The 23,776-nt window shown below is 47.1% G+C and overlaps 1 protein-coding gene across 2 annotated transcripts in view; it reads right to left on the bottom strand.

Annotated features, from left to right (window-relative positions):
- PLEKHH1 (pleckstrin homology, MyTH4 and FERM domain containing H1) overlaps window positions 1-23,776 on the bottom strand; it is a 54,536-nt gene that overhangs the window by 21,025 nt on the left and 9,735 nt on the right. The window contains exons 3-7 of one of the 2 annotated variants that reach the window (XM_012781117.3): window positions 10,711-10,773; window positions 9,752-9,901; window positions 6,528-6,611; window positions 4,195-4,276; window positions 3,346-3,947 (exon numbers count right to left, since the gene is read on the bottom strand). In XM_012781117.3, coding sequence (XP_012636571.2) covers window positions 3,346-3,947; window positions 4,195-4,276; window positions 6,528-6,611; window positions 9,752-9,901; window positions 10,711-10,773 — 981 coding nt within the window. Of the gene's footprint in view, window positions 1-3,345; window positions 4,104-4,194; window positions 4,277-6,527; window positions 6,612-9,751; window positions 9,902-10,710; window positions 10,774-23,776 lie in introns of both variants that reach the window. The other variant, XM_012781118.2, reaches the window with a different exon arrangement.

Below are 23,776 nucleotides of genomic sequence, written 5' to 3' on the forward strand. Positions count from 1 at the left end.
CCCCGGACTGTTCCCAGAGCAGCCCCTCCAGTGTGTGCAAGTGAAAGCATGGTGCTGGGGGTGGGCAGACCCGGGTCCATATCCAAAGTGGGCCAGGGACTGGCTGAGGAATTTTGGTTACTTCATTTCTAGCATCCTTTTCCTCCACGGAGGTAATACTTACCTTTCAAGCTGCTGAGAGAATCAAATGAAATGATTAACGTAAGCATTTAACCCCTGGAATATAGTCAGTGCCCAACAGTTATTCATTCCCTCTCTTGCCTCCACCCTTCCCATTGGGGCAAAAGAGGTCCAAGAGCAGAGGGGCTCAGTAACCTGTTGCTAGGAACCTTGCCTGTTTTAGAGACCTTCGGGTCTTAGGGTCTCATCCCAGAAGTTGGGGGTGTTGATAATGAGGAGGTCAGGGCCACACAAGGAGGGCATGTTTTTGTTATTTGTTTTCTTTTTTTTTGAGACAGAGTCTCACTCTGTTGCCCAGGCTGGAGTGTAGTGGTGTCATCACAGCTCACTACAACCTCAAACTCCTGGGCTCAAATTATCCTACCACCTTGGCTTCCCAAAGTGCTGGGACTACAGGTGTGTGCCTCAAGGGCATGCTCTTTTGTAGGACAGTTTTTTGGAACCCAGAGCTCTTTTTTCCTATAGTAAGAATGTTATATCATATCATGGTTAGGCTTCAGGGCTAACCTACGAAGCCTGTTTAGCCCAACGGGACACCAATGCAGAGGACACTTCTATGGGAGAATGCCTGTCCTAAGGGTGCCCGGGTGGCTGAAGTAGGCCACTGGCCGGGGAGCTTTTTCTAATGTCCTTAATTTCTCCCCAAACAACCCATGAGGCCCACCTATGCCTTTCCATATCTGTTTTCTCCACTAACCCTAAAGGGAAAACAACAGCCTGCTCAGGTGACTGTGAGTCACAGAGGCTGACTAGGTGAGGTCACCAGCCTTCAGAGGAATGCCATGCAGCTCCAGGAGGCAGCTGGACATCCGGGAGCAGCAGCTCTGGGGCCAGTGCGGGGAGGAGGTGGGGCTGGCGAGTGCCACAATGAGATGCTGAGATAACTGGAGGGAGGGGGGGTGCAGCAAGGTATGAGGAAGGGTGCCAAGGAGGGGCACTGTAGCCGGGCATGGCATTCCTGTGCTCACGTTGGGCAGATATGCTGGGTCCAAGTAGCAAAATTAGGCATCCAAAAGATAATTTCTGCCCTTAGTGGTCACGGAATTCAACCAAGGACAGGCCTGTAACTTCACAGAGGAAATGAAACTTGAAGGAATTAGATTAAACAAAACATAGGACTGTTTGACAAAAGGTTATCTAATCTAAGGATTGAAAATGCTCCACAAACCCTGAAGGCACATAAGTATTTCCCACTCCCTCGAATTGAGAAATGTCATTCTCTGAATTTCCAGTCTTTGTTTTTCTCCCATATAGTCATGGCCCAGCTGGTCCTGCCTGAGAGACAGAGGCTGGGCTCTCCAGCCACCGTGGGTTCCCCTAAGCTCTCGGTCCAACAGGAGCCATCGTGCCCTAGGGACCTGATGGAGCTGACATTGGGTCTTATGTTCCTCAGGAGCAAGCTACAAAGAGGACTGCAAACCAGAGACAGATTCTCCTTAAATTATTTTGGGTGATTCTTGGGTCCCCAGGGTGGGCTGAGAGCAGGGGAGGGGCTGTGGGAGGACCTGATGTTGCCTTAACACCTTCACGCCCAGTCTGGCCGATGTTCATGTGGGGAGAGTGTCATCTGCAGTGTTTTACATACTTATTCTCTCCTCCTCTCCACACCCCCCCCACCATGCACACACACTTAGCATGGACAGGCAGAGCACAAGACCCACTCTGACCTGTCACAGACATGGCTGTATTTGTGCAAAGTGGCAGGAGTGGGCAACACTTCTCTCTGCTGAGCCCTCTGGCCACATCCCTGGCCCGAATGCTCCCCCACTCCCCATCTCTGCTTTAGGACTCCAGAGCAGGCAGAGGTCGGTAGCCCCTGGGACCTGCACTTTTCTAGACCCTAGTCTTCCTTCAGGCCCTGCTCTGAGGCTCGGCTGGGTCTCCAGTCTTGCAGGTATCCTTGTAGCAATCAGCAGTTGGTGGGAGCTCACGGGTAAGGATGTAGCCCAGCCCGGGGCTGTGAGCCTTGCTCAACCAGCATTTCAGAAGGAGCCCCTGGAAGGTGCTGCTGAAGATACAGGTCTCCCAAGCAGTGGTGTGGAGTGGTACCACCCTGACGAAACCCCCTTCCCCAGGAGACCCCCTTCCCTCTGCTGCCAGGAACTGACACTCAGATGCCCACCATGGCACTGCCTCACGCCACAGCAGCACCTGAGGGTCTGCCCACGAGTAAGAGGCTGACATCTGCTCTGGCAATGTCCCCTAAGGGGCATATCGCTGGAAAGTAAGAGCTGGGCTTCGGGGGCAGCTGGACCTACATTTAAAGCCTGGCTCCTCACTAACTACCACTGACCTTGGGCAAGTACCTAAGTCTGTGAGGGAAAGTGATTTCCTGATCTGTAAAAAGGACAAACAGCACCTTGCACAGGGAAGGATCCTTCCTACAGGCTCTGTGCGAAGCCCTTCATACCCTCATGTCCTCCTCACCAATGATGACCTGTGGAATGCCATTTGTATAGACTCCCCCATTTTTATTTTTATATTTTACCATGGAAAATGTCTGACATAGAAGCAGAGAGAATTATATAAAGATGGACCTCATGTACCCATCGCCCGGCTTGGCAAAGATTAATGTACGGCCAGTCACGCTTCCTCTGCATCTCCCATGCCCACCCCAGACTGCTGCTTCTGGAGCAATTCCACCACATGTCATTTTACCCAGAGTTACAAAGAAGGAAGCTAAAGCTAAAAATAAAAATAAGCAACCCTTACATACCACTTACTGTGAACCATGACTGCAAATACCTTCACAACAACCCAATAAGTAGGTACTACTATTCCCATTTTACAGATAGGAAAACTGAGGCATAGAGGATTAGTAACATGCCCAGGGTCACACAGTTAGTGATTCAACCCTAGTGATTTGCTTCTGGGACCTGTGCTCTTACCTACTATACCATATCACTTCAAAGAGTCACAAAGATGAAATGATTCCATCTTCCAGTCAACAAATAGAAAAAATAAAAATGAAAAACAACAAAACAAAAAATCCCCAAAACAAAGATGAAATGAGGTAAACAAGTTGGGTGGTCTGTGCAGGGTCGTGGTCCCCTCCTCCCAGGGCCACAAGGACACCAGCCTCATCTCCTGCTCAGCAGGTGGATGTGCTCCAGCAGTTCCTGTGCTTAGCTCAGCCCCCTGCCCAGCCCCAAGGTCGCCTCTTACCCAGGATGGAAACCGGTGCAGGGGGGGTGTGGGCGGTTTTTTCCCCAGCTCCACCTCCTCCAGCTCAGCTCCGGGGGCCTTCCGGCTCTCTCTTTCCTCCTTCTTCCTTGCCAGGGGCGGTTCCTCCATCTCCATCTGCTCTGGCTCTTCCAGAAACTCAGCTCGGGCCTCCAGTGCTCGAAGGCCAGAGGAGTGGAGAGCTGAGAAGGCCCCAATCTCAATGCTCACCACGTGGTCAAAGTGCCCGGGGCCCACCTGGGGCTGGCTGTGGTGCCTTTTGGCCACCTGGATGCTGTCCCGGGGCGTGCCAGGAGCCCGCACCTTTGGCAGGGTCAGGCTGCTGCCAGGGACACCTTCCCTAGCGCAGGTCTTTATCCCAGGGGGCATCCCTCCCTGAGCGGTGACCAGGCCCTCACTCCAAGAAGCTGAACCACATCTGGGGATACGAGGCTTCGCACACAGCCGGTGAGGAGAGCCCTCTGTTTCCAAATGAGGTTGAAGGGTCTTGCCCTCTGCTGTTTCCCCAGAGCGAACCACACTGGAACTGGAATCCTCCAAGGGGCTTCCTGCTTCAGAAACAGAGTCCTTGCTCCGCAGGGCACCTGGAGAAGGTACAGGCACAGCCGTCTTCAGACCCTGGGCCTGGGGACCACTGTCCTTGCCTGTAGTCTGCGGTACTGGCCCTGAAGAAACAGAATCCTGCTCTGGGGCTCCCTGGGGGGCCACCAGCAGCTTCCCCGAAGGAGCCATCTGAAGAGCTGTGGTTGGGGCAAAAACAGGCACATTGAGAGCTCGCTCGGTTCAGCCCCCCACCGCACTGCACACGCATACACACGCATGCGCACGTACCTACTAGCGCATCCTGAAGGGCTCCCACCTGTTCCACCAGGTGCTGATTACAGCTTTTCAGGTGCTGGTTCTCTGTCTCAAGCTGAGGAAAAGGAAAAATGAAGATTTAGAATATCCAGCCTGTAAGTTTGGGCATATAATTAAAAATAAGATTAAAAGCCCAAATCTTTGAAAAAGAGCCTTTGGTGTCCCGATAATCCAGTGCTGACCTCCCAGACAGCCCTGACTGCTTCCCTCCCTTCATACCAACGGGTTTGGGCTGGGACAGAATACAATTTGGCAGCTCCTGCACTTTCTTTTCTAGTTATTTTTAAACTTTTAGAAAAATTTTTTTGAAATATAATGCATATCCAGAAAAGTGCATACCATATCAAGGCCGGGCGCTGTGGCTCACGCCTGTAATCCTAGCTTTTGGGAGGCCGAGGCGGGCAGATTGCTCAAGGTCAGGAGTTCAAAACCAGCCTGAGCAAGAGCGAGACCCCGTCTCTACTATAAACAGAAAGAAATTAATTGGCCAACTGATATATATATAAAAAATTAGCCGGGCATGGTGGCGCATGCCTGTAGTCCCAGCTACTCGGGAGGCTGAGGCAGAAGGATCACTTGAGCCCAGGAGTTTGAGGTTGCTGTGAGCTAGGCTGACGCCACGGCACTCACTCTAGCCTGGACAACAAAGTGAGACTCTGTCTCAAAAAAAAAAGTGCATACCATATCAATGAACAGCTTAACAAATGATTCTGAAATTAATACTTAGGTGATAGCACCCAGGCTAAGAAGTAGAAATCTGCCAGCACCTAGACAACCGTCTGACTAGCCCCTTCACACTCACACATAGTCCCTGCTAAAGATAACCACTCTTCTAAGTTTACCAGATTCACTGTCCTGCTTTCTGGGTTTTGCCATCTAAGTGTGCATCCCTACTCATTGGTGTAGTTGTGCCCATTTCTGAACTTCAGGTAAATGGAATTATACAGTATGTCCTGCTCTAGGTCTGGCTTGTTTTGTTCAATATAATATCTATGACATCCATCCTCATGGTTGCTGAATTTTCTTTTAAATTAAATCCAACACACTTTTATTGAGCCTCTTTTTAGCAAGGGTTGGGGCAGTGGCGATATGGAGGTAAACCAGCCATCAGTTCTGTTCCCAAGAACTTGCAATCTACCAGGTGATCTGAGATGTGTGTCTGAAGAAGGGGAAGGGAGGTAAAATGAGCTGATGCCCTCCTGCAGGTGTGAACTGCTTGTCTCAGGAGGACAGAGGAAGAAGAGGTGTATGTTCTTCCTTTTCCAAACTGCCCTTCCCTTTCCTTTTGTTTAGAAAGAGGTGGTTTTTTATTTGTTTGCTGGTAGCACTGCAGCTTCTAGTCCCGAGTTTCCTAAATAAAGCTATGTTGCAAGTGTTGAACTACAACAATGAATGGATAGAGAGGGAAGTGGAATGGAGGTTGCCAGAGGCAAGGGGAAGATAATAGGGAGTCCACGTTAGTGGGCAGAGTTTCTGTTTGGAGTGATGAAAATCTTGGGAAATAGATAGGGGTGATACTTGCACAATGTGAATGTACTTAATGCCACTGAATTGTACGTTTAAAGAAACAGTTGAAATGGTCAATTTTTTTTTTTTTTTTTTTTTTTTTTGAGACAGAGTCTCACTCTGTTGCCTGGGCTAGAGTGCCATGGTATCAGCCTAGCTCACAGCAACCTCAAACTCCTGGGCTCAGGCAATCCTTCTGCCTCAGCCTCCCGAGAAGCTTGGACTACAGGCATGCACCACGATGCCCAGCTAATTTTTTCTATATATTTCAGTTGGCCAATTAATTTGCTTTCTATTTTTAGTAGAGACGGGGTCTCACTCTTGCTCAGGCTGGTTTTAAACTCCAGACCTTGAGCAATCCTCCTGCCTCCGCCTCCCAAAGTGCTAGGATTACAGGCGTGAGCCACCGCGCCCAGCCGAAAGGGTCAATTTTATGTATATTTTACCACAAGAAAAAAAAGTTAAAAAGAATAGAGAGTCCAGAGGAGAAAGTGGAGAGAGCGGACAGTGGTCTGTGAGCTCCTTAGAAGGAAACTGAGGGGACTTTTCAGGATTCAGACTCATTCCTTCTCCCCAAACTTAAACATAGCACAAAGCTTGTTAGGAGCTCTCGGGAAACCTGACTAAGACAAAAGGAAAGTAGAGTGAAGTGAGGTGTCACAGCAAGAAGGACAAATGGGGGACAAATGGGTGACAAATGGGTGAAGGTCAGTCAGGGAACCGCAAACAGAAGGCGACAGGCACAAGGGCAGCCCCGGCCACACCCCAAGCCCAGGCCCCAGGATGAGTTTTCGACTCACCTCTGCTAACTTTAATGTCACCCATTCCTTGATCTTGGCAGCTTTTTCTTGAACAATTTTTGCTTCCTCAGCTCTCATCTGCTTCTATGGGAAAGAGAGGGCCTTTAGCTCATCATGACAGTTACCAGGAGAGTGAATAATTCTCTGGAGGGGGGAAACCCTTGGAAGAAACATCAAGTGACTAGATCGGCGTGGCCCAGGAGAAGAAAATAAATTCAGTTATGACTTAAAAAAAATTCTCAAAGTGGGAAAGGCCTTCCTAAGCATAATACAAATCCTAAAAAGCCATGAAGGAAAAGACTAATAAATCTATACATATTACCACTATAAGTTACTGTATGACCAAAAAAAGAAAAAAGCATCCCTAAAACAAAATCAGGTTAACTGGGGAAGGATTTGCAACACAAATGACACACATACAAAGGGCTAATTTGAAATGAACAATCCAATAAATTTAGACTAATACAAGTTAAAAGTTTGAAATTACCCCAAATTGTCAGGAATGTTGGGAGCAACCCTAGTTATATAAATTGGCAAAACTTTTCTGGGGAGCAATTTGATAATATCTGTCAACATTTTATATGTATATACCATTGAACTAACAAAACCATTGATCAGGAGTTGTTTGTTGCAGTATTATTCGATAAAGCAACATAAAATAAAAAAACTCAAAACTGGAAACAGTCTAAGTGTTCACCAATAAGGGATTAGTTCCATAAACATGGCACATCCACAAAATGAAAGCAGAATGCTGTGCTTCCATACACAAGGAATGTCAACAGAGAGGAGGGGACATGAAGGGCAGGGGATAGAGAAAAAGTGTTACTTGTCATTTTATACCCTTCCGGTCTTTTTGCATTTTTTACTATAGGTATTTTTGTATGTTTTATCTTTATAGTTAAAAAAAATAGGGCTAAGGCCAAAGTGGGAGGATCACTTGAGGTCAGGAGTTAGAGACTAGCCTGAGCAAGAGCGAGACCCCATCTCTACTAAAAACAGAAAAACTTAGCCAGGCATGGTGGCACTTGCCTGTAGTCCCAGCTACATGGGAGGCTGAGGAAGGAGAACTGCTTGAGTCTAAGAGTTTGAGGTTGCTGTGAGCTAGGCTGATGCCATGGCACTCTAGCCCGGGCAACAGAGTGAGACTGTCCCCCCAAAAAAGGCTAAATTAACATATAACCGAGGTATTTCCCTCCAAATAATCAAAAGAGTAGAGGACGACTAGATAGGTTTATATCTAAAGGACAGCAGCCTGGGATAGAATGGAACGTGGGCTTTGATCTTACATGAAGGGCCTATTTGCTGTGAGACACTGGGCCTGCACTGCCACCCCTAAAATGGGGGTGGCACAGCTCCCTTGCTGGGCCACTCTGAGGACTGAGCGAGAGAGAGTGTACAGCACAGTGCCCGAGGCTCAGGCGCCGAGCAGTTCTACATGAGAGCCAGCTCCTGATCCAGACAGCACGGAGACGACGGGCTCACGCTAAGCAGGTCCGAGACCAGCAACAGCAGCTGTCCTCACACTTCTAGGGGAAAACCGCCTGACAGTTGTAAGATGACAGACATAAGCTCCAAATCAGGGAGTGTGTGGAAATGAGTCGGGCGTGTGAAAACATCAGATTCTCAGTATTTCAGAGCTAAAAGGGCCTTAAAGGTCTCATAGTTCAGGGTTTGGCAAACTAGGGCCCTCAGGCCAAATCCAGCCCCCCACCTACCTGCTGCCACTCCCACAAAACTTTATTTTGTGAATTAAGTTGCACTGTAATACAGCCATGCCCATTCATTTAGATGTTACCTATGGCTGCTTCCAAGCTACAACAGCAGAGTTGAGCGGTTAGACAGAAACCATGTGGCCCATAAAGCCTGAAATGTTTGCTATCTGGCCTTACGGTAAAAGTCAGCTGACCTCTGACCTAGCTGGATATCATCTTTGTACAGCTGTGGAAACTGAGGCCCAGAAGGGAGAAGTGACTTGCCTCTGTCAGTTCATGGCCCAGCTGCGACTAAAACCAGATCTCTTGGCTGATGGAACGGCATTCTTTCTATTATGATCTTGACCTATTGATTATAATTATAAAATGATTTTTTTCTGAACTAAGGAGTTTAAGGGGGAGTCATTTTGCCCACCAATACCCAGGATGCTGCCTCTTCTAACTGAACCACTCAAAAGAAAAAATAAGGTATCTCTAAATCTCAATGGAAAAATTGATTGCAGAGTCCATATGTCAAAACTTTCCCATGACTTTTCAGGAACACAAGGTGCCCCGAGGCATACAAGGGCCATACATCCACTAAGGGAATGTTCAGTGAATGCTGACGAATGACTACAAATTTGCCCATGATGGTTGGAAGGTACTCCCAGGATCAGTTGGAACCTTCAAGGAGAAGATACATGCAGGAAATTCAAAGTCATATGACCGCACCGTGGGGTCTTTAGCTGGAAATGATGGAGCTTCGGCACCAGGGAAAAGCTGGGTAGGCAAGGCCAACAGCAGAGGGAAGGGACAGAATTGGAAGGGGCAGAATCAGGATGGAGTTAATGAGATTGTGAAGGGGAGGAGCAGGCCAGGGGATGCTCCAGAAGTCCTCTCTGGAGCAGTGGTGCTAACTATTGCTGAGATGTTGGGCAGTGGCCTCTCCTGGGCTCCCACATGCTCAGGAGGGGAGGCCCCGATTGTTAGAGGTGGCAGCAACTTTGGTCTCTGCCTCTTCAAGTTCATTGAGAAACTTTGGCCACCAGTTGACCATGGCTGACCGTCCAGCTCTGTGTGTCTCTGGTCATGTTACAGCCAAGTATCACATACCACGTGTTGGCAGGGCACGAAAGGCCAGGATGGAGAAGGAAAAGCTCTCCTTACCAAGCACCAATCTGTGTCTGACACCGTACACAGGGCACCTAAGTTAATTCTCCCCACAGCCCCATGAGGTATTGTAACTCTTCTTTTATAATGTGTAAAATGCGAATCAGCGACTTAAGCACTTTGCCCACAGTCAGAGGCAGCAGGTGCTAGAGGTGGGATTCACAGCCAGGGTGTTCTGCCTCTAAGGTCCTTTACCTACCATACCCTCTGCCTGGCTTCTGATGGACAGAGGTGAGAGCAACCGACCTTCCTGTAATTACATCTCCACATAAAAGAACAGGCTCATGAGGGAATGCGAGAAGCTGGGGGCCCGGCAGTGCAGGTGTTAGAGGGGGAGGTGCTCAGGTGTGCGTTAGCCTTTACCTGCTCCTCCAGCTGGGCCTCCAGCTGGCTGATGAGCTCATTCTTGCCCTGCACAGCTTTCAGCAGCACTTGGTATTTCCGATGCAGGCTGCCTGCTGAGTCCACGCTCTGCAGACTGGACAGTCTTACCTTCTCTTCCATGACACCCACCTGAAAAGTACCAATGATCTCTTAGACCTCACACCACCCATGTGGTGTGTGCCATGGTCAATAATGTGGGATGGGATGTCTCCTGAAGCCCCAGCCTGTGACTCCCAGGCAGAGCCCTTACCCAGGGCAGTCTGGGCCAATTAATTAAATGACCGTTGATAAAGCCCTTATCTGGGAAAAAAGAGGAGCTGACAAGGAAGAAACTCATTTTGGTTACTCTGAAAAGCCAGCTAGGTCTTGAGCAATCTACCTCTGGGGGCCCCAGTAGGGACGAGTTGGGCAGGACAAATGGCCTAGGAGAGCTGGCCCCCCTGCAGCAGAGCTATGCACCGCTGGCTGGATTTCCACGTGCTTCCCTGTCTCCCAACCCTCTTGTAGTTAGACGGGGCTACATAATTGATCCAATCTATGGGCTCCGGGTATGAATGGCACATCATTTCTGGGTGGAAGTATTTAAAAGCTGGTGCACAAGCATCTAGCTCTCTTTCCCTGAGTAGCAACCAAGAATACTGTGGGTTCCAGATAGGGGAGGCTCCCTTAGCCTGGACCCCTAAAAGGCTGCTGAACTAGAACTGCTGCTCACCCTCAGGGGACAGGCACCATGAGTGAGAACTCAATGTGATAAACCACTGAGATTTCAGACTCTATGTGTTTCCACAGATAGCCTAGCTTATTTGCACTAACACGCCCACTCACTGCACTGACCCTTACTTTCAAAGACTCCTTCATTCACATGTGTCCCCGGAAGAGCCAGCAAAGCCCGATGTCATTTCCTCAGCATACTCCCTCCAACCCTCTGCCCCTGTTACCTGGGTCTCGGCGTTCTCTGCTCTCTGCTCGGCCTCCAGCAGCCTCTGCTCCAGATCCTGCATCTGCTCGGCCAGAGAGGAAGAGGAGCTGTAAGTGCCATGTCCCTACTATGAACATGGCTTCAAGGCCACTTGAGCCAATTGTGCACACTGTACACAGGCCAGGCTTCAACTGCCCATCTCAAGTAGCTCAAGGGTGTCGGGGTAAAGATTTTCATGGCAACTCTCAGCTCCCTGACCCTGAGTTTACGGGGCCTGTGAAGAGCGAGTGGCTGCTCTCCTCTCTGCTGAGGGAGTGAGGGCCTGGCTCTTTCGCCCTGGCGTAGGGTGTCCACAGAGGGCAGCAGCACCACGGTCATTCTTCACGAGTGTTTCCACCCAACCCTGCTTTCAGTCTCCCCTCCCCAAGGCCCCATCCTCTCAGCACTGGGCCACAGGCAGGGCCATTCTGCTGTCGCATGCAGGCCCACCTCGTGTCATTGGTCGAGAATGTTCCTCCCCACCCTGAGTATCTCACTGGCTGGAAACAAATACTTCCTCACCCGCTGTTGAGGACACTCCTGCCTGAAAAGACATTCATGGGTGTCCTCTTACTTAATTTCTTTAACCTTAAAGGACTACAAAGAGAAAGAGAGGCTCAAGATACATTTTTTTAAAATTCTATCCTGCTGCCAATAGAGGCATCACTCCAGACTGAGGAGCTTGGTAGTTCTAGAATCTTCCACCAAGCAGCCCAGGCAAGGGGACCGGTGCTCCTGCACCTCCAGGGACCAGGTCCAAGCTGAAGCCAAAGGAGCCACTCATGAGCCCACAGCCCGCACAGCATCTCTTCAAGAGTAGGTGGAGCGTAGGCCGAAGTCGGCTCCCACCCGTGCACTGCCCACGCTGCACACCCTCGCACAGAGGCGCTGCAGGAGCAGAGCAAATCCTGATTCTCATGTCAAACGCCATGTGCCACAGCCTAGCTGGAGCCAGCTGCTTCTTTCCTCAGCCTGCCTTGCCCCAGAGCAACACGTGTGCAGTAAACATATACCAGAAGCATCGTGCCTCGAGGCGGGACAGGCCCAGTGCCCCCTCACTTTCCAAGCTCTGGCCCAACCTCACCTCTGACGATTTGGCCTTTTCTCTCTGGCCACTCAACCTTCTCCCCTTGGCCTGGACCCTGGCTTGATGTTTCCAGTGAACTGAGCAATTCCTTCTCTCTTCCCCAATCTCTCTCCTTCCCAGCTGAAATTCTGCTTTCCTTGTTTAAAGGGTGGAAGAGAAGGGGCCCACATCCCAGTGCTGGACAGTGAAAGGAAAGCTACATGGGCAGCAGCTCATGTCTAAGAACCTGGGGAACCCCTTTTCTTAGGATGGGCTTCCTCATCCATTCCTTTCTGGGATTGGAGAGACACAGATGCTTCCTGGATACATTTCCTTTGGCAGAGAGTTGGGGTTATGCTCAACTGAAAATCCCAAGTAAAACTCAAGATTTAAGACCCATGGGACAAAAATGCCCCTGAGGCTCCCAATGGATAGGACCCCCTTTGACAGGTGTTTGTGCTGAGGCCAGGGCCCCTTCCTCTTTCCTTCCTCTCCTTGGTTTAATAACATGACTGAACCTCTTGACTGAGCTAAGTGGTAGATTGGTTCTGGTCAGACTCAAGTATCAATTACAGTCAGACACACTGTCCTAAATCAAACAGTCCTCGTGCCTGTCCTAGAGGAGTTCCTTGACCTTCAAACAGTTGCTAAGCAGCTACGGGGCAGATAACAGCACAGCATAAATCAATATTATGGCTATAGGGCTGGCTGCCCAGAGCAAGAGGATTCTATTTGGGGTGGGGGTTGATACGCAGTGGTGGCCCCTAGTGACCAGGTTAGTCCTACATAATCCTTCCCCTTCAATACCACACCTGAGTGGACCAACCAGGTTCTCTCTCCCTGAGAATCTAGAATCTGAAATCAAGAAATCAGAGGCTGGAGAAGGTACACAAACGTCACCAAGTCATGGTTGCTGCGCAGTTCCTTCAGTCCTGTGAGCTGCTCCAGGATCTAATAAATTCCCTATTTGCTTAAGCTAGCCACACAGAAACAGTCTAACTAATGTAGTGATTGGGAACGTTTTGTTTTTCAAGAATAAAATGAGGGCCAGTTGCCGTAGCTCATGCCTCTAATCCTAGCACTCTGGGAGGCTGAAGTGGGAGGATTGCTTGAGCTCCAGAGTTTGAGACCAGCCTCAGCAAGAGTTAGACCCTGTCTCTACAAACAATAGAAATATTAGCTGGGCATGGTGGCATGCACCTGTAGTCTCAGCTACTCTGGAGGCTGAGCCAGGAGGATTGATTCAGCCCAGGAGTTTGAGGTTGCAGTGAGCTATGATGACACCACTGCACTCTACCCAGGCAATGGAGTAAGACTACGTCTCAAAAAAAAAAAAAGAATAAAGTGAAATGTGGAATGGGAAGGTAGGAAGGCCTTGGACTCTCACAAGTTTCCTAGATTGACCTTCAGTTGGACCATTTAGATGTAACGGCTGTAGCCCAGAAGAAGGCATAGGATTTTCACACGAAGTGATAATTCATATTTCATTTGAATCGGCAACAATCATCTAGTATTCTCTAACTTCGACTGATGGAAAAACTTGTCTTGCTGCTTTGCAGATGGAGACCAAGGTAGAGTGAAGACAAAATTTGAGTCTTAACTCCCAGATGGGTACTTCCTTTTGGGTCAAGAGTGGTCAATGACACTGGTCAGAGCCAGAAATCATTTTGTTATTGACGACACAGCAAGCATTTCTCCTGGGGATGTTATGAGCCAACCCTTTAAGCCATGCTACCACCGAGGTGGATGGAAAGGCAAGGCCCCCTTCAGAGCTGGGGTCTCTGTCACTGCCAGGTGGTCTCATTGCTGGACTCTCCCAGTCCTTCCACCTGCTCGGCAAGGACACTGCACACTCAAAGCACTTCCCATTCATTTTTATGCTAGAGTACTCTTTATTTCTCTAAAACTAGTTTCGGAATGTTGAAAACACTTCGAACATCTTGAACTTTTTAAGAAAAGTACCATGACCATCCACGTATCTGTTACTGTGCTCCAACAATTACCAACATTCTCCAACATTCTGCTGTCCTTGTCTTTTTTTTTTTTTTTTTGGAGACAGAGTCTCACTCTTGTTGCTCTGGCTAGAGTGCCGTTGGTGTCAGCCTGGCTCACGGCAACCTCAAACTCCTGGGCTCAAGCAATCCTCCTGCCTCAGCCTCCCGAGTAGCTGAGGCTACAGGCATGCGCCACCATGCCCAGCTAATTTTTTCTGTATATTTTTAGTTGTCCAATTAATTTCTTTCTATTTTTAGTAGAGACAGAGGTCTCACTCTTGCTCAGGCTGGTCTTGAACTCCTGAGCTGAAACGATCCGCCTGCCTCAGCCTCCCAGAGTGCTAGGATTACAGGCGTGAGCCACCACGCCCAGCCTGCTATCCTTGTTTGAAAAGAGTATTTTTAACATCATGTTTCCCTTTGTTTTTATGAAAATGAATCTTTCTATTGCTCCTGGAGTACTCTCAGGAGTGTCTTATGCTGAAATGTCATTTTTCAAACGCTTCTTTTAGGCCCAGCATCAACATTTTCATGAGGGGAGATCTTTCTCCTTCACACTTGCTTAAAGGGCCACATCTGGAGCTCTGAAAAGCTGGCGCTATGGGTGAGCCACCCTTTATTTGGGTCCTGTTCCCCCTCTCAGATCGTGTCCTCAGCTGTCCTTTTAGTGTGTGGATCTGGGCTGACAGGCCAGCCAAGGAGGTGTCAGGTTTAGGTAGCACATAAGAGCTGGCTGCAGCAACCCGATGAAATGCACTTGGCGCCAATCTGGTATTTAGCTCCCACGCCCACAGCTCCTTGTAACATGCAGTGACGCTGTGAAACATCAGCGTCACGGTGGCAGGAGCAATGGGTGCTCTCTGTGCTCCCCAAGTAGTCCTGGGTCTCAACAATCCGTCTGAAAAGGAGGTTCAGCATTCTTCCCACTGCCTTGCACCCATGGGAGAGAATGGTACAGGTAAGAGCTGAGGCTCTGGAACCTGACTAACTCCACCACGGTGTGGCTTCAGATAAATTCCTTCACCTCTCTGTGCCTCTGTGTACCGCCAGAAAAAAAAAAAAAAAAAAGAGCAATGACAGCATCCACGTCTTACAGTGCTGTGATGATTACACGAGATGCCCCATACAAAGCACATGTGTATGACCTGGCACTTGGCACTGCATAGATATAAGCTGCTTGTTGGTTTTTTCCGATACAAAGATGGCATGTAGGACCAGGAAGACCAGTTTGCCTGTGAGAGTCTAATGTTCACCTGTTGTCTCAGCATAATAAGCAACACAGCCTCCTTTCACTCTCTCTCCAGTGACCTGGCTTAGATGATAGATTACATAGTCCTACTAGTTGGGATTCACCTACAGAAAGAATGGGTTTAGGCCGGGCGCGGTGGCTCACGCCTGTAATCCTAGCTCTCTGGGAGGCCGAGGCGGGCGGATTGCCTGAGGTCAGGAGTTCGAAACCAGCCTGAGCAAGAGTGAGACCCCGTCTCTACTATAAATAGAAATTAATTGGCCAACTAATATATATAGAAAAAATTAGCTGGGCATGGTGGCGCGTGCCTGTAGTCCCAGCTACTCAGGAGGCTGAGGCAGGAGGATCGCTTGAGCCCAGGAGATTGAGGTTGCTGTGAGCTAGGCTGACGCCACGGCACTCACTCTAGCCTAGGCAACAAAGTGAGACTCTGTCTCAAAAAAAAAAAAAAAAAAAAGAATGGGTTTAAGCCAGAGGTTGCCAACTATTCATCTCAAGAGTGTCCTGCCAGGTGTGGTTGCTCATGCCTGCAATCCCAGCACTTTGGGAGGCCGAGGTGGGAGGATCATTTGAGGCCAGGAGTTCAAGACCAGCCTGAGCAACGTAGCGAGACCCCATCTCTAAAAAAGAAAATTTTTTTTCTTTTTTTTTTTTTTTTTTTGAGATAGAGTCTCACTCTGTTGCCTGGGCTAGAGTGCTATAGCATCAGCCTAGCTCACAGCAATCTCAAACTCCTGGGCTCAAGCGATTCTCCTGTGTCAGCCTCCCAAGTAGCTGGGACTATAGGGACGTACCACCACGCCTGGCTAAATTTTTCTATTTTTAGTGAGACAAGGTCCGGCTCTTGCTTTGGCTGGTTTTGAACTCCTGAGTTCAAGGGAGCCTCCCACCTTGGCCTTCCAGAGTGCTAGGATTATAGGCTTGAGCCATCACACACCTAGCTCCACCCCCAATTTTTTTTAAATTAGCTAGACATGGTGGCACATGCCTGTAGTCCCATCTCCAGCTTCTCTCAAAAAGTCAGATCTGGTATACCAGGATTCCATTTTTTTATGGCAATAAAAGTGACTTCAGCCCATCCCCTTGAGTTCTCCCATAACCCACCTGGCTCTCTTCACGGTCTCACTTATCTAAGTTACCTGTAAACATTTGAGTCTGCAACCCCTAGGTTAGCTATTAAATGTTAAAACCATTTAACAAGTGTGTGGTAATCAAAGACAATGGCTTTCAACTTTTTTTTTTCTTTTTTCGTCAGAAATGGACTACGAATCAACTTTTTTTTTTAATAGCAAAAAAAATAGCAATGGAACCTTTTGTTCCATTGAAACCAAATGCTTATTCCCAAATATATAAAATGCACACGTGTGGCGCCGGGACAAGAAAGGGCTCTAAGGCTTGTCTGTGGGCTCCATGACACCGCACAGCTCCACAACCTCCTCTGAGCCACGGGCCTCAAGGTACCCACTAGAAAGATGGGGAATGGGGCCAGAGGCAAGGCCACGACAGAGGCTAGTGGCAGGTTAGTTGTTTAAGAGGACTTTCAAGGCCATAAGAATCACATGTGGAGCATGTCACCATGCAGATTCCTGGGCCTTGCCCACAGTTTTTTATTTAGCAAGTCTTAGGCATGGACCCAGACAGTGCTTAAAAAGAAAATCCCAGGTGATTCTGATGAAGATGGTCCACAGACCACACTCTGAAAAACACTGGCCTGGCCACAGAACAAAAACAAAGCTGACTCCTTCAGGGATGTACCCTGGGGCCGACATCAGCCTCTCTTTCCAAAGGGCTTCACAGAACTACAGAGCGCATCAGTGCTATGGTTCCTGAGAAATACTACAGCGGGCAAGAGAACAGCCTTATAAAAATAGGGAGGTAGAAAAACAATTTTTAAAAACTGTCTCTCTTTACACACACACACACACACACACACACACACACACACACACACACACACACACAGAGAGAGAGAGAGAAATGAATAAATGTTCTAGAAGGCATCTCCTCCCAAAGCAAATCATATCTGTGAGCACAGAGATTATAGACCCATTCTGTGATGATTTTACTCAACTACCGTGTTTCCCTGAAAATAAGACCTACCCATGAAATAAGCCCTAGCAGGATTTCTAAGCATTTGCACAATGTAAGCCCTACCCCGAAAATAAGACCTAGTGATGGGCGTGGCTACGCAGCGTATCTGCACAACCCATGCATTTCGTCTCGGAGTGGTAAAGAAGACGACCAGCCCTTCTCATCTTCCCCATTGTGACAGCTACTATCCCAGAGGTGACTGGAAAGGTGCGGGCAGCCCCACCAACAAGGCTGGCTCCCCCTGTCAGGTCCCGGCCATCCTGTGCGTGCTGAAAGCTCAGGCTTTGAGGGGAAAATAACACATCCCCTGAAAATAAGCCATAGGGTGTCTTCTTGAGGAAAAATAAATATAAGATCCTATCTTATTTTCGGGGAAACACACACGGTAAGCCTAACATCCTTTGTACTCTTCCTTTATGGTACCTGTCCTTATCACAAACTGTGAGGTATTTAAAGATATATTTTTCTGGGTCTTGTGTTCTATTCATATGTTGTAACACTGGTTACTGTTGCCTCTGTATAATCCATAGTTTGAGGTGGGAGGAGCGATATTCATTGTTCTTTTGTTTAAGGGACTGAACTGACCCATTTATTTACCCCCCAAAATTCCTGAACTACAAATTTTTGGTATATAAATCTAAAGCTGAGTTACTATACTTCAAAGCCTTGGCTGCAAAGCTGGTAAGTGATTCTGGAAGATGGAAAGTACACATATTCACACTGGAACTGGAAAAAGCCACTTCAGTTAGATATTTTTAAGCTACAAAGAGAGACATTTTATTATATTATTTCTTCTTTTATTAATCCCCTCAAATCTCTTTTAGAAGCAGATAAGGAGTAAATAAATAAAAACTTTCTATTAGTTCTAATATTGATGATGTGTATTCATCATGATAATTCCTACAACGCTCTTCTGTAGGTAGACTTTATACCCCCACTTTTCTGATGGGATAACAGCCAAACAGGTTGAGCAAGAATGAAAAAGGCCGGGTGCGGGTGGCTCATGGCTCACGCCTGTAATCCTAGCTCTCTGGGAGGCCGAGGCGGGCGGATTGCTCGAGGTCAGGAGTTTGAAACCAGCCTGAGCAAGAGCGAGACCCCGTCTCTACTATAAATAGAAAGAAATTAATTGGCCAATATATATATATATACATAAAATTAGCCAGGCATGGTGGCACATGCCTGTAGTCCCAGCTACTCGGGAGACTGAGGCAGAAGGATTACTTGAGCCCAGGAGTTTGAGGTTGCTGTGAGCTAGGCTGACGTCACGGCACTCACTCTAGCCTGGGCAACAAGCGAGACTCTGTCTCAAAAAAAAAAAAAAAAAAAGAATGAAAAAGTCCAAGGAAGAATCATATTTTAATATCTACTTATCTGGCCTCTCAGAACAGTGTCAATTTTTCCATTAATCTGAACAGCCTTTATGACTTCTCCAGCGGGCCAAGAGAGACAGCTGGGGAAAATGGCGCCCAGTGAGCAGCACAAGATGTGCCTTCTGAATCATCAGCCACGCCTCAGACTCCTCTACGAGACAGAGGGGAACCCATGGCTGATCTGGCTCCAGAACGGGGTGGCCCTGGCAATTGGGTGACCATGGCAACACAGCAGTTCTGAGAGGTGCCCCAGCAAAGGCCTCCAATTCTTACCCTTTGCCTCCAATTCTCACCCTTTGTCTGACTCCCTCTCCCTTAGGTAAGGGATTATTTAACAGCCTTGACTTTTAGTTTTTAAAAAAAGATTTCTTGGCTGGGCGAGGTGGCTCATGACTATAATTCTAGCACTCTGGGAGGCCAAGACGGGTGGATCACTCAAGTTCAGGAGTTCGAAACCAGCCTGAGCAAAATCGAGGCCCTATCTCTACTAAAAACAGAAAGAAATTAATTAGCCAACTAAAAATACATGGAAACAATTAGCCAGGCATGCCGGCCCATCTCTGTAGTCCCAGCTACTCAGGAGGCTGAGGCAGAAGGATCTCCTGAGCCCAGGAGTTTGAGGTTGCTGTGGGATAGGCTGACGCCACAGTACTCTAGCCCAGGCAACACAGTGAGACTCTGTCTCAAAAAAAAAAAGATTTCTTTCTATCGCAGATTATTCCATGTCTAGGATGACAATTCTATAAGAGGGAGTATGTATGAATAGGCTGTGTGTTGGGGAAGGAGGAAGGGCATTCTTCCAAGCCTCTGCAGCCAGTGGCAGGTCTGATCCCAGCAGAGACAGTCCCCTGGGAAGCACCCAGGCTTTGCTGGCCCTGCAAGAGAGCTGGCAGTGAGCCCTCGGGCATACGGGCCATGCAATCTCCCCAGGCCAGTTGCGCAGAGTGGTAGGGGGCAGGCGGGTGAGAGGACCCGCCAGAGTCAGTTGACGCTCCCTGCTCCCTCCATGGATGGATGGCGACTGATCGTGATTGCTTCCCCAGCACACCCGCGGGAGCTCTCCTAAGAAACCTGAGGTATCTCTCCCTGGAATCTGAAACTTACCTTGGCACTACTGAGGAAAATCCCTCGTGAATTGCTGGACCTGTCCTACAGGTTTGGGGATGACTAGAGGGGACAGGCACAACCCCAAAACTGAACAATTCAGTGTTTATGGCCTTAAGGTTTCCTGCCAAGAGGTCCAGTGTTGCGTTAATGTCCCAGCCCTTTTCCTTACTTAAGTGTCCCACCCCATGGTCCCTAGTCCAGATTCATTTCTCTCTTCCCTCCCACACTCCCGGTCTTTCCTGCCCTGTGTCTGTACCTGCCCCTTTCTTTGCCTGTCACACTATGAGCCTCCAGCATTTCTACGTGGGCATTCTGGTTACATGATAATCAGACAGCCTTGAAGACAAGAAGGGGTTGATATGATGAAAGTTCAGCTTACCCAGACCCAGGGGCTGTAGAGACAGAAGGTATTTGTTTAGGATGTGTTTAAGGCTTTTCAGTTATTCTGTTGGCCTCTGAAGAATAGGACAGGGAGACACTTTACCTGTGCTACTTTATCTCTTACTATGAAATATTTTAGACAAACAGAAACACATAAAGAATAATTTTTTAAAAATGCATATTCACCATTCACCTTTATAGAACCTTAATTTTTGTCACATCTGCTTTTGATGTTTATCTTTAGGAAAAGGACCAGGACTAACCAGGTGTGGTGGCTTACACCTGTAATCACAGCACTTTGGGAGGCCAAGGCATGAGGGTCGCTTGAGGCCAGGAGTTGGGCAACATAGCAAGACCCTTTCTCTACAAAAAAATAGAAAAGTTAAACAGATGGTGTTTAACAGGTGGTGCATGCCTAGTCCCAGGTACTCAGGAGGCTGAGGCAGGAGGATCACTTGAGCCCTGGGGTTTGAGGTTGCTGTGAGCTATGATGATGCCACTATACTCTAGCCTGGGCAACACAGCAAGAACCTATCTCAAAAAAAAAGAAAAGAAAAGAAAAGAAATGGACTATGACAGATATAGTTGAAGCCCTGTGTACTTTGCCCCCATTTTACTCCTCTCCTTCTGGTACACTTGGTTGTGTTTTTATTTTGGTTGTGTTTATATTTTTGCCTTATTTGCGTTTGGTAAAAATACCTAGGGTTATACATTCTTATGGCAGTAAGTGGCTTCAGCCCATCCCCTTGAGTTCTCCCAGAACCCACCTGGCTCTCTTCACAGTCGCACTTATCTAAGTTATCTGTAAACATCTGAGTCTGCAACCCCCAGGTTAGCTATTAAATAGTTTTAACAGTTGTAATCAAAAACAATGATTTTTTTGGCCAGGCTCGGTGGCTCATGCCTATAATCCTAGCACCCTGGGAGGCTGAGGCGGGTGGATCATTTGAGCTCAGGAGTTCAAGACCACCCTGAGCAAGAGCAAGATCCTATCTCTACTAAAAAAAATAGAAAGAAATTAGCTGGACAACTAAAAATATGTAGTAAAAATTAGCTAGGCATGGTAGTGCACGCCTGTAGTCCCAGCTACTTGGGACGCTGAGGCAGAAGCACTGCTTAAACCCAGGAGTTTGAGGTTGCTATGAACTAGGCTGATGCTATGGCACTCTAGCCCAGGCAACAGAGTGAGACTCTGTCTCAACAACAACAAAAAAAGACAATAGGCCGGACACGGTGGCTCAAGCCTGTAATCCTAGCACTCTGGGAGGCCAAGGTGGGCGGATCGCTCAAGGTCAGGAGTTCGAAACCATGATGAACAAGAGCGAGACCCTGTCTCTACTAAAAATAGAAAGAAATTAATTGGCCAACTAAAATATATATAGAAAAAGTTAGCCGGGCATGGTGGCACATGCCTGTAATCCCAGCTACTCGGGAGGCTGAGGCAGTAGGATCACCTGAGCCAAGGAGTCTGAGGTTGCTGTGAGCTAGGCTGACGCCACAGCACTCTAGCCCGGGCAACACAGTGAGACTCTGTCTCAAAAAAAAAAAAAAAAAGACAATAATTTTCAACTCTTTTTAGCAGTGAACCTTTTGTTCAATTAAAATCATATGTTTATTCTCAAATATATAAAATCCGTATGCCAAATGTTTAGAGGCTTAAAAAAAAAATAAAAAATAAAATAAAATCCGTGAGTGTGGAGCTGTGATAAGAAACAAAAGATAATAATAAACAACAGATAGTACTGTTTTTGCAGGGTTACAGTATAAACTGTATTATACTGTAATTATTCTTCTGATGTTTTTTATTCAGTGTTAAGTTTTGAGATTTATTGATCTTACACATGCAGCTCTACTTGACTCATTTTTAACTGCACTGTAATATTCTACTATACAAATATAGCAAATATGTATATTCATCCCCCATTGCTATTTAAATATTTCTAATTTTTCATACATCAATGCTGCAATATACATTCTTGTATATGTTGCCTTGTGACCAATATATTTGGCTTTATTTCTACCCTTGCATTTTGTCCCTTCTATTTACTCCTTTTTTTCCTCTACATATTTTTTTTCTTCTCTACCTGGATTTAATAGACTTTCTTTATTCTAATTCCCTGCTTTACTGATTTGAAAGTTATATATATTCTATCTCTGTTTACTATTCCTCCTATTATTCTAGACCTAAAGATTGCTGGTTATTCCCTAGTATCTGTTCTCTCCTTCTTTCTTACATAAACAGAACCCTCAACTTTTAGCTGAGCACATGGTTATTCAGAATAAAGAGTACATTTTCCAACCTTCCTTGCAGATGGGTGTAACCATGTGGGTAAGATGTGGCCAATGGGATATGAGCAGAAAGAATAGATACAACCTCTGGGTCACAGACTTGCAGGGAGGGGTTGCAATGTGGATATGGAGTGAACCATCTTCAAACATGAGAGTATAACACCCTAGAGCTGGGCTGCTTATGCCTGGAATGTTACATGAGAAAGAAAGAAATGTCAGTCTGGTTTAAGCCATTGTTATTTTGGGTTTGTTCTTACATTAGTAGCAGCCAACCTATGATCTAGCTAATACAGGAGGCATGGCTTTTTAAAAATTCATCCCGTTTAGACTCATTCTGCTTCTGAATCTGAGGTGGTCACATCTTCTATCAATGTTTGGAAACTTTTTAGCCATTATCTCTTCAAGTAATGCCTCTCCTTCATTCTTTTCTCCACTTCTGGAGTCTTATTTGGTGGATATAGAATCTTGTCATTCTAGTATCCACAACTCAGCCTCTGTATCTTTATTTCTCTGGGCTGCATTCTGGATGATTTCCTTAGGTCTATCTTACTGTTCATTAAATCTGTCATTGATGGTATCTAATCTGATGTTTAATCTATCCATGGAAAATTTAATTTCAATCAAAACACTTTCACTTTAGAAGTTTTATTGGGTTTTCAAGTCTACCTAATCTTTATAGATAGTGTTTTGTTCTTGTCTCATGTTTTCAATTTCTTTCCTTCCTTCCTTCCTCCCTCCCTTCCTTCCTGAGACAGGGTCTCACTCTGTCACCCAGGCTGGAATACAGTGGCATGATCATAGCTCACTGCAACCTCAAACTCCTGGGCTCAAGCAATCTTCCTGCCTCAGCCTCCCAAATAGCTGGGACTACAGGAGGGCATCACTATGCCCAGCTAATTTTTTTATTTTTGGTAGAGAAGGAGTTTTCCTATGTTGTCTTGAATTTCTGGCCTCAAGTGATCCTCCCACCTTGGCTACTTTTCTTTTTCAGTACTTTTGTTTTTTCTACCAGAGCCTTAACTAAGTCTGAGACACTGCTGTCATCTCCCTGTGCTGGTGGATGATTTTCTTTTTCTTGTCTACCTTTTCATTAGGGTAAGCCCTTTAATAGTCCTGATTTTTTTTTCCTCTTTTTAATTTTTTTTATTTTTATTTCGGCATATTATGGGGGTACAGAGTCCTGATTTTATGCAGAATTCTCAGTTCCAGCTTCCAACAAACAAGACCTCATCTCTGTTTCCACAGATGTTAAAATTCAAACCTCAAACCTTAAGTTACTGTAGGGATCCCTTGGCCCCAGCTGCCAGAGTTGAGAACCACTCCATTTTCCCCTTACTTTGTTCAGCTCAGGTCTGCATAGGATAACTTAACCCTCATAGTGCGGCCAAACGAAATATCGGCTTTTACATCTAGGGCACAAAAGCCGATATTTCGGCCCGCCGCACTATGAGGGTTAAATATTTAATCTAGTATTTCTAAGTGTTTCTTTTTTTTTA

The sequence above is a fragment of the Microcebus murinus genome, chromosome 6 (assembly GCF_040939455.1).
Source record: "Microcebus murinus isolate Inina chromosome 6, M.murinus_Inina_mat1.0, whole genome shotgun sequence".
NCBI lineage: Eukaryota > Metazoa > Chordata > Mammalia > Primates > Cheirogaleidae > Microcebus > Microcebus murinus.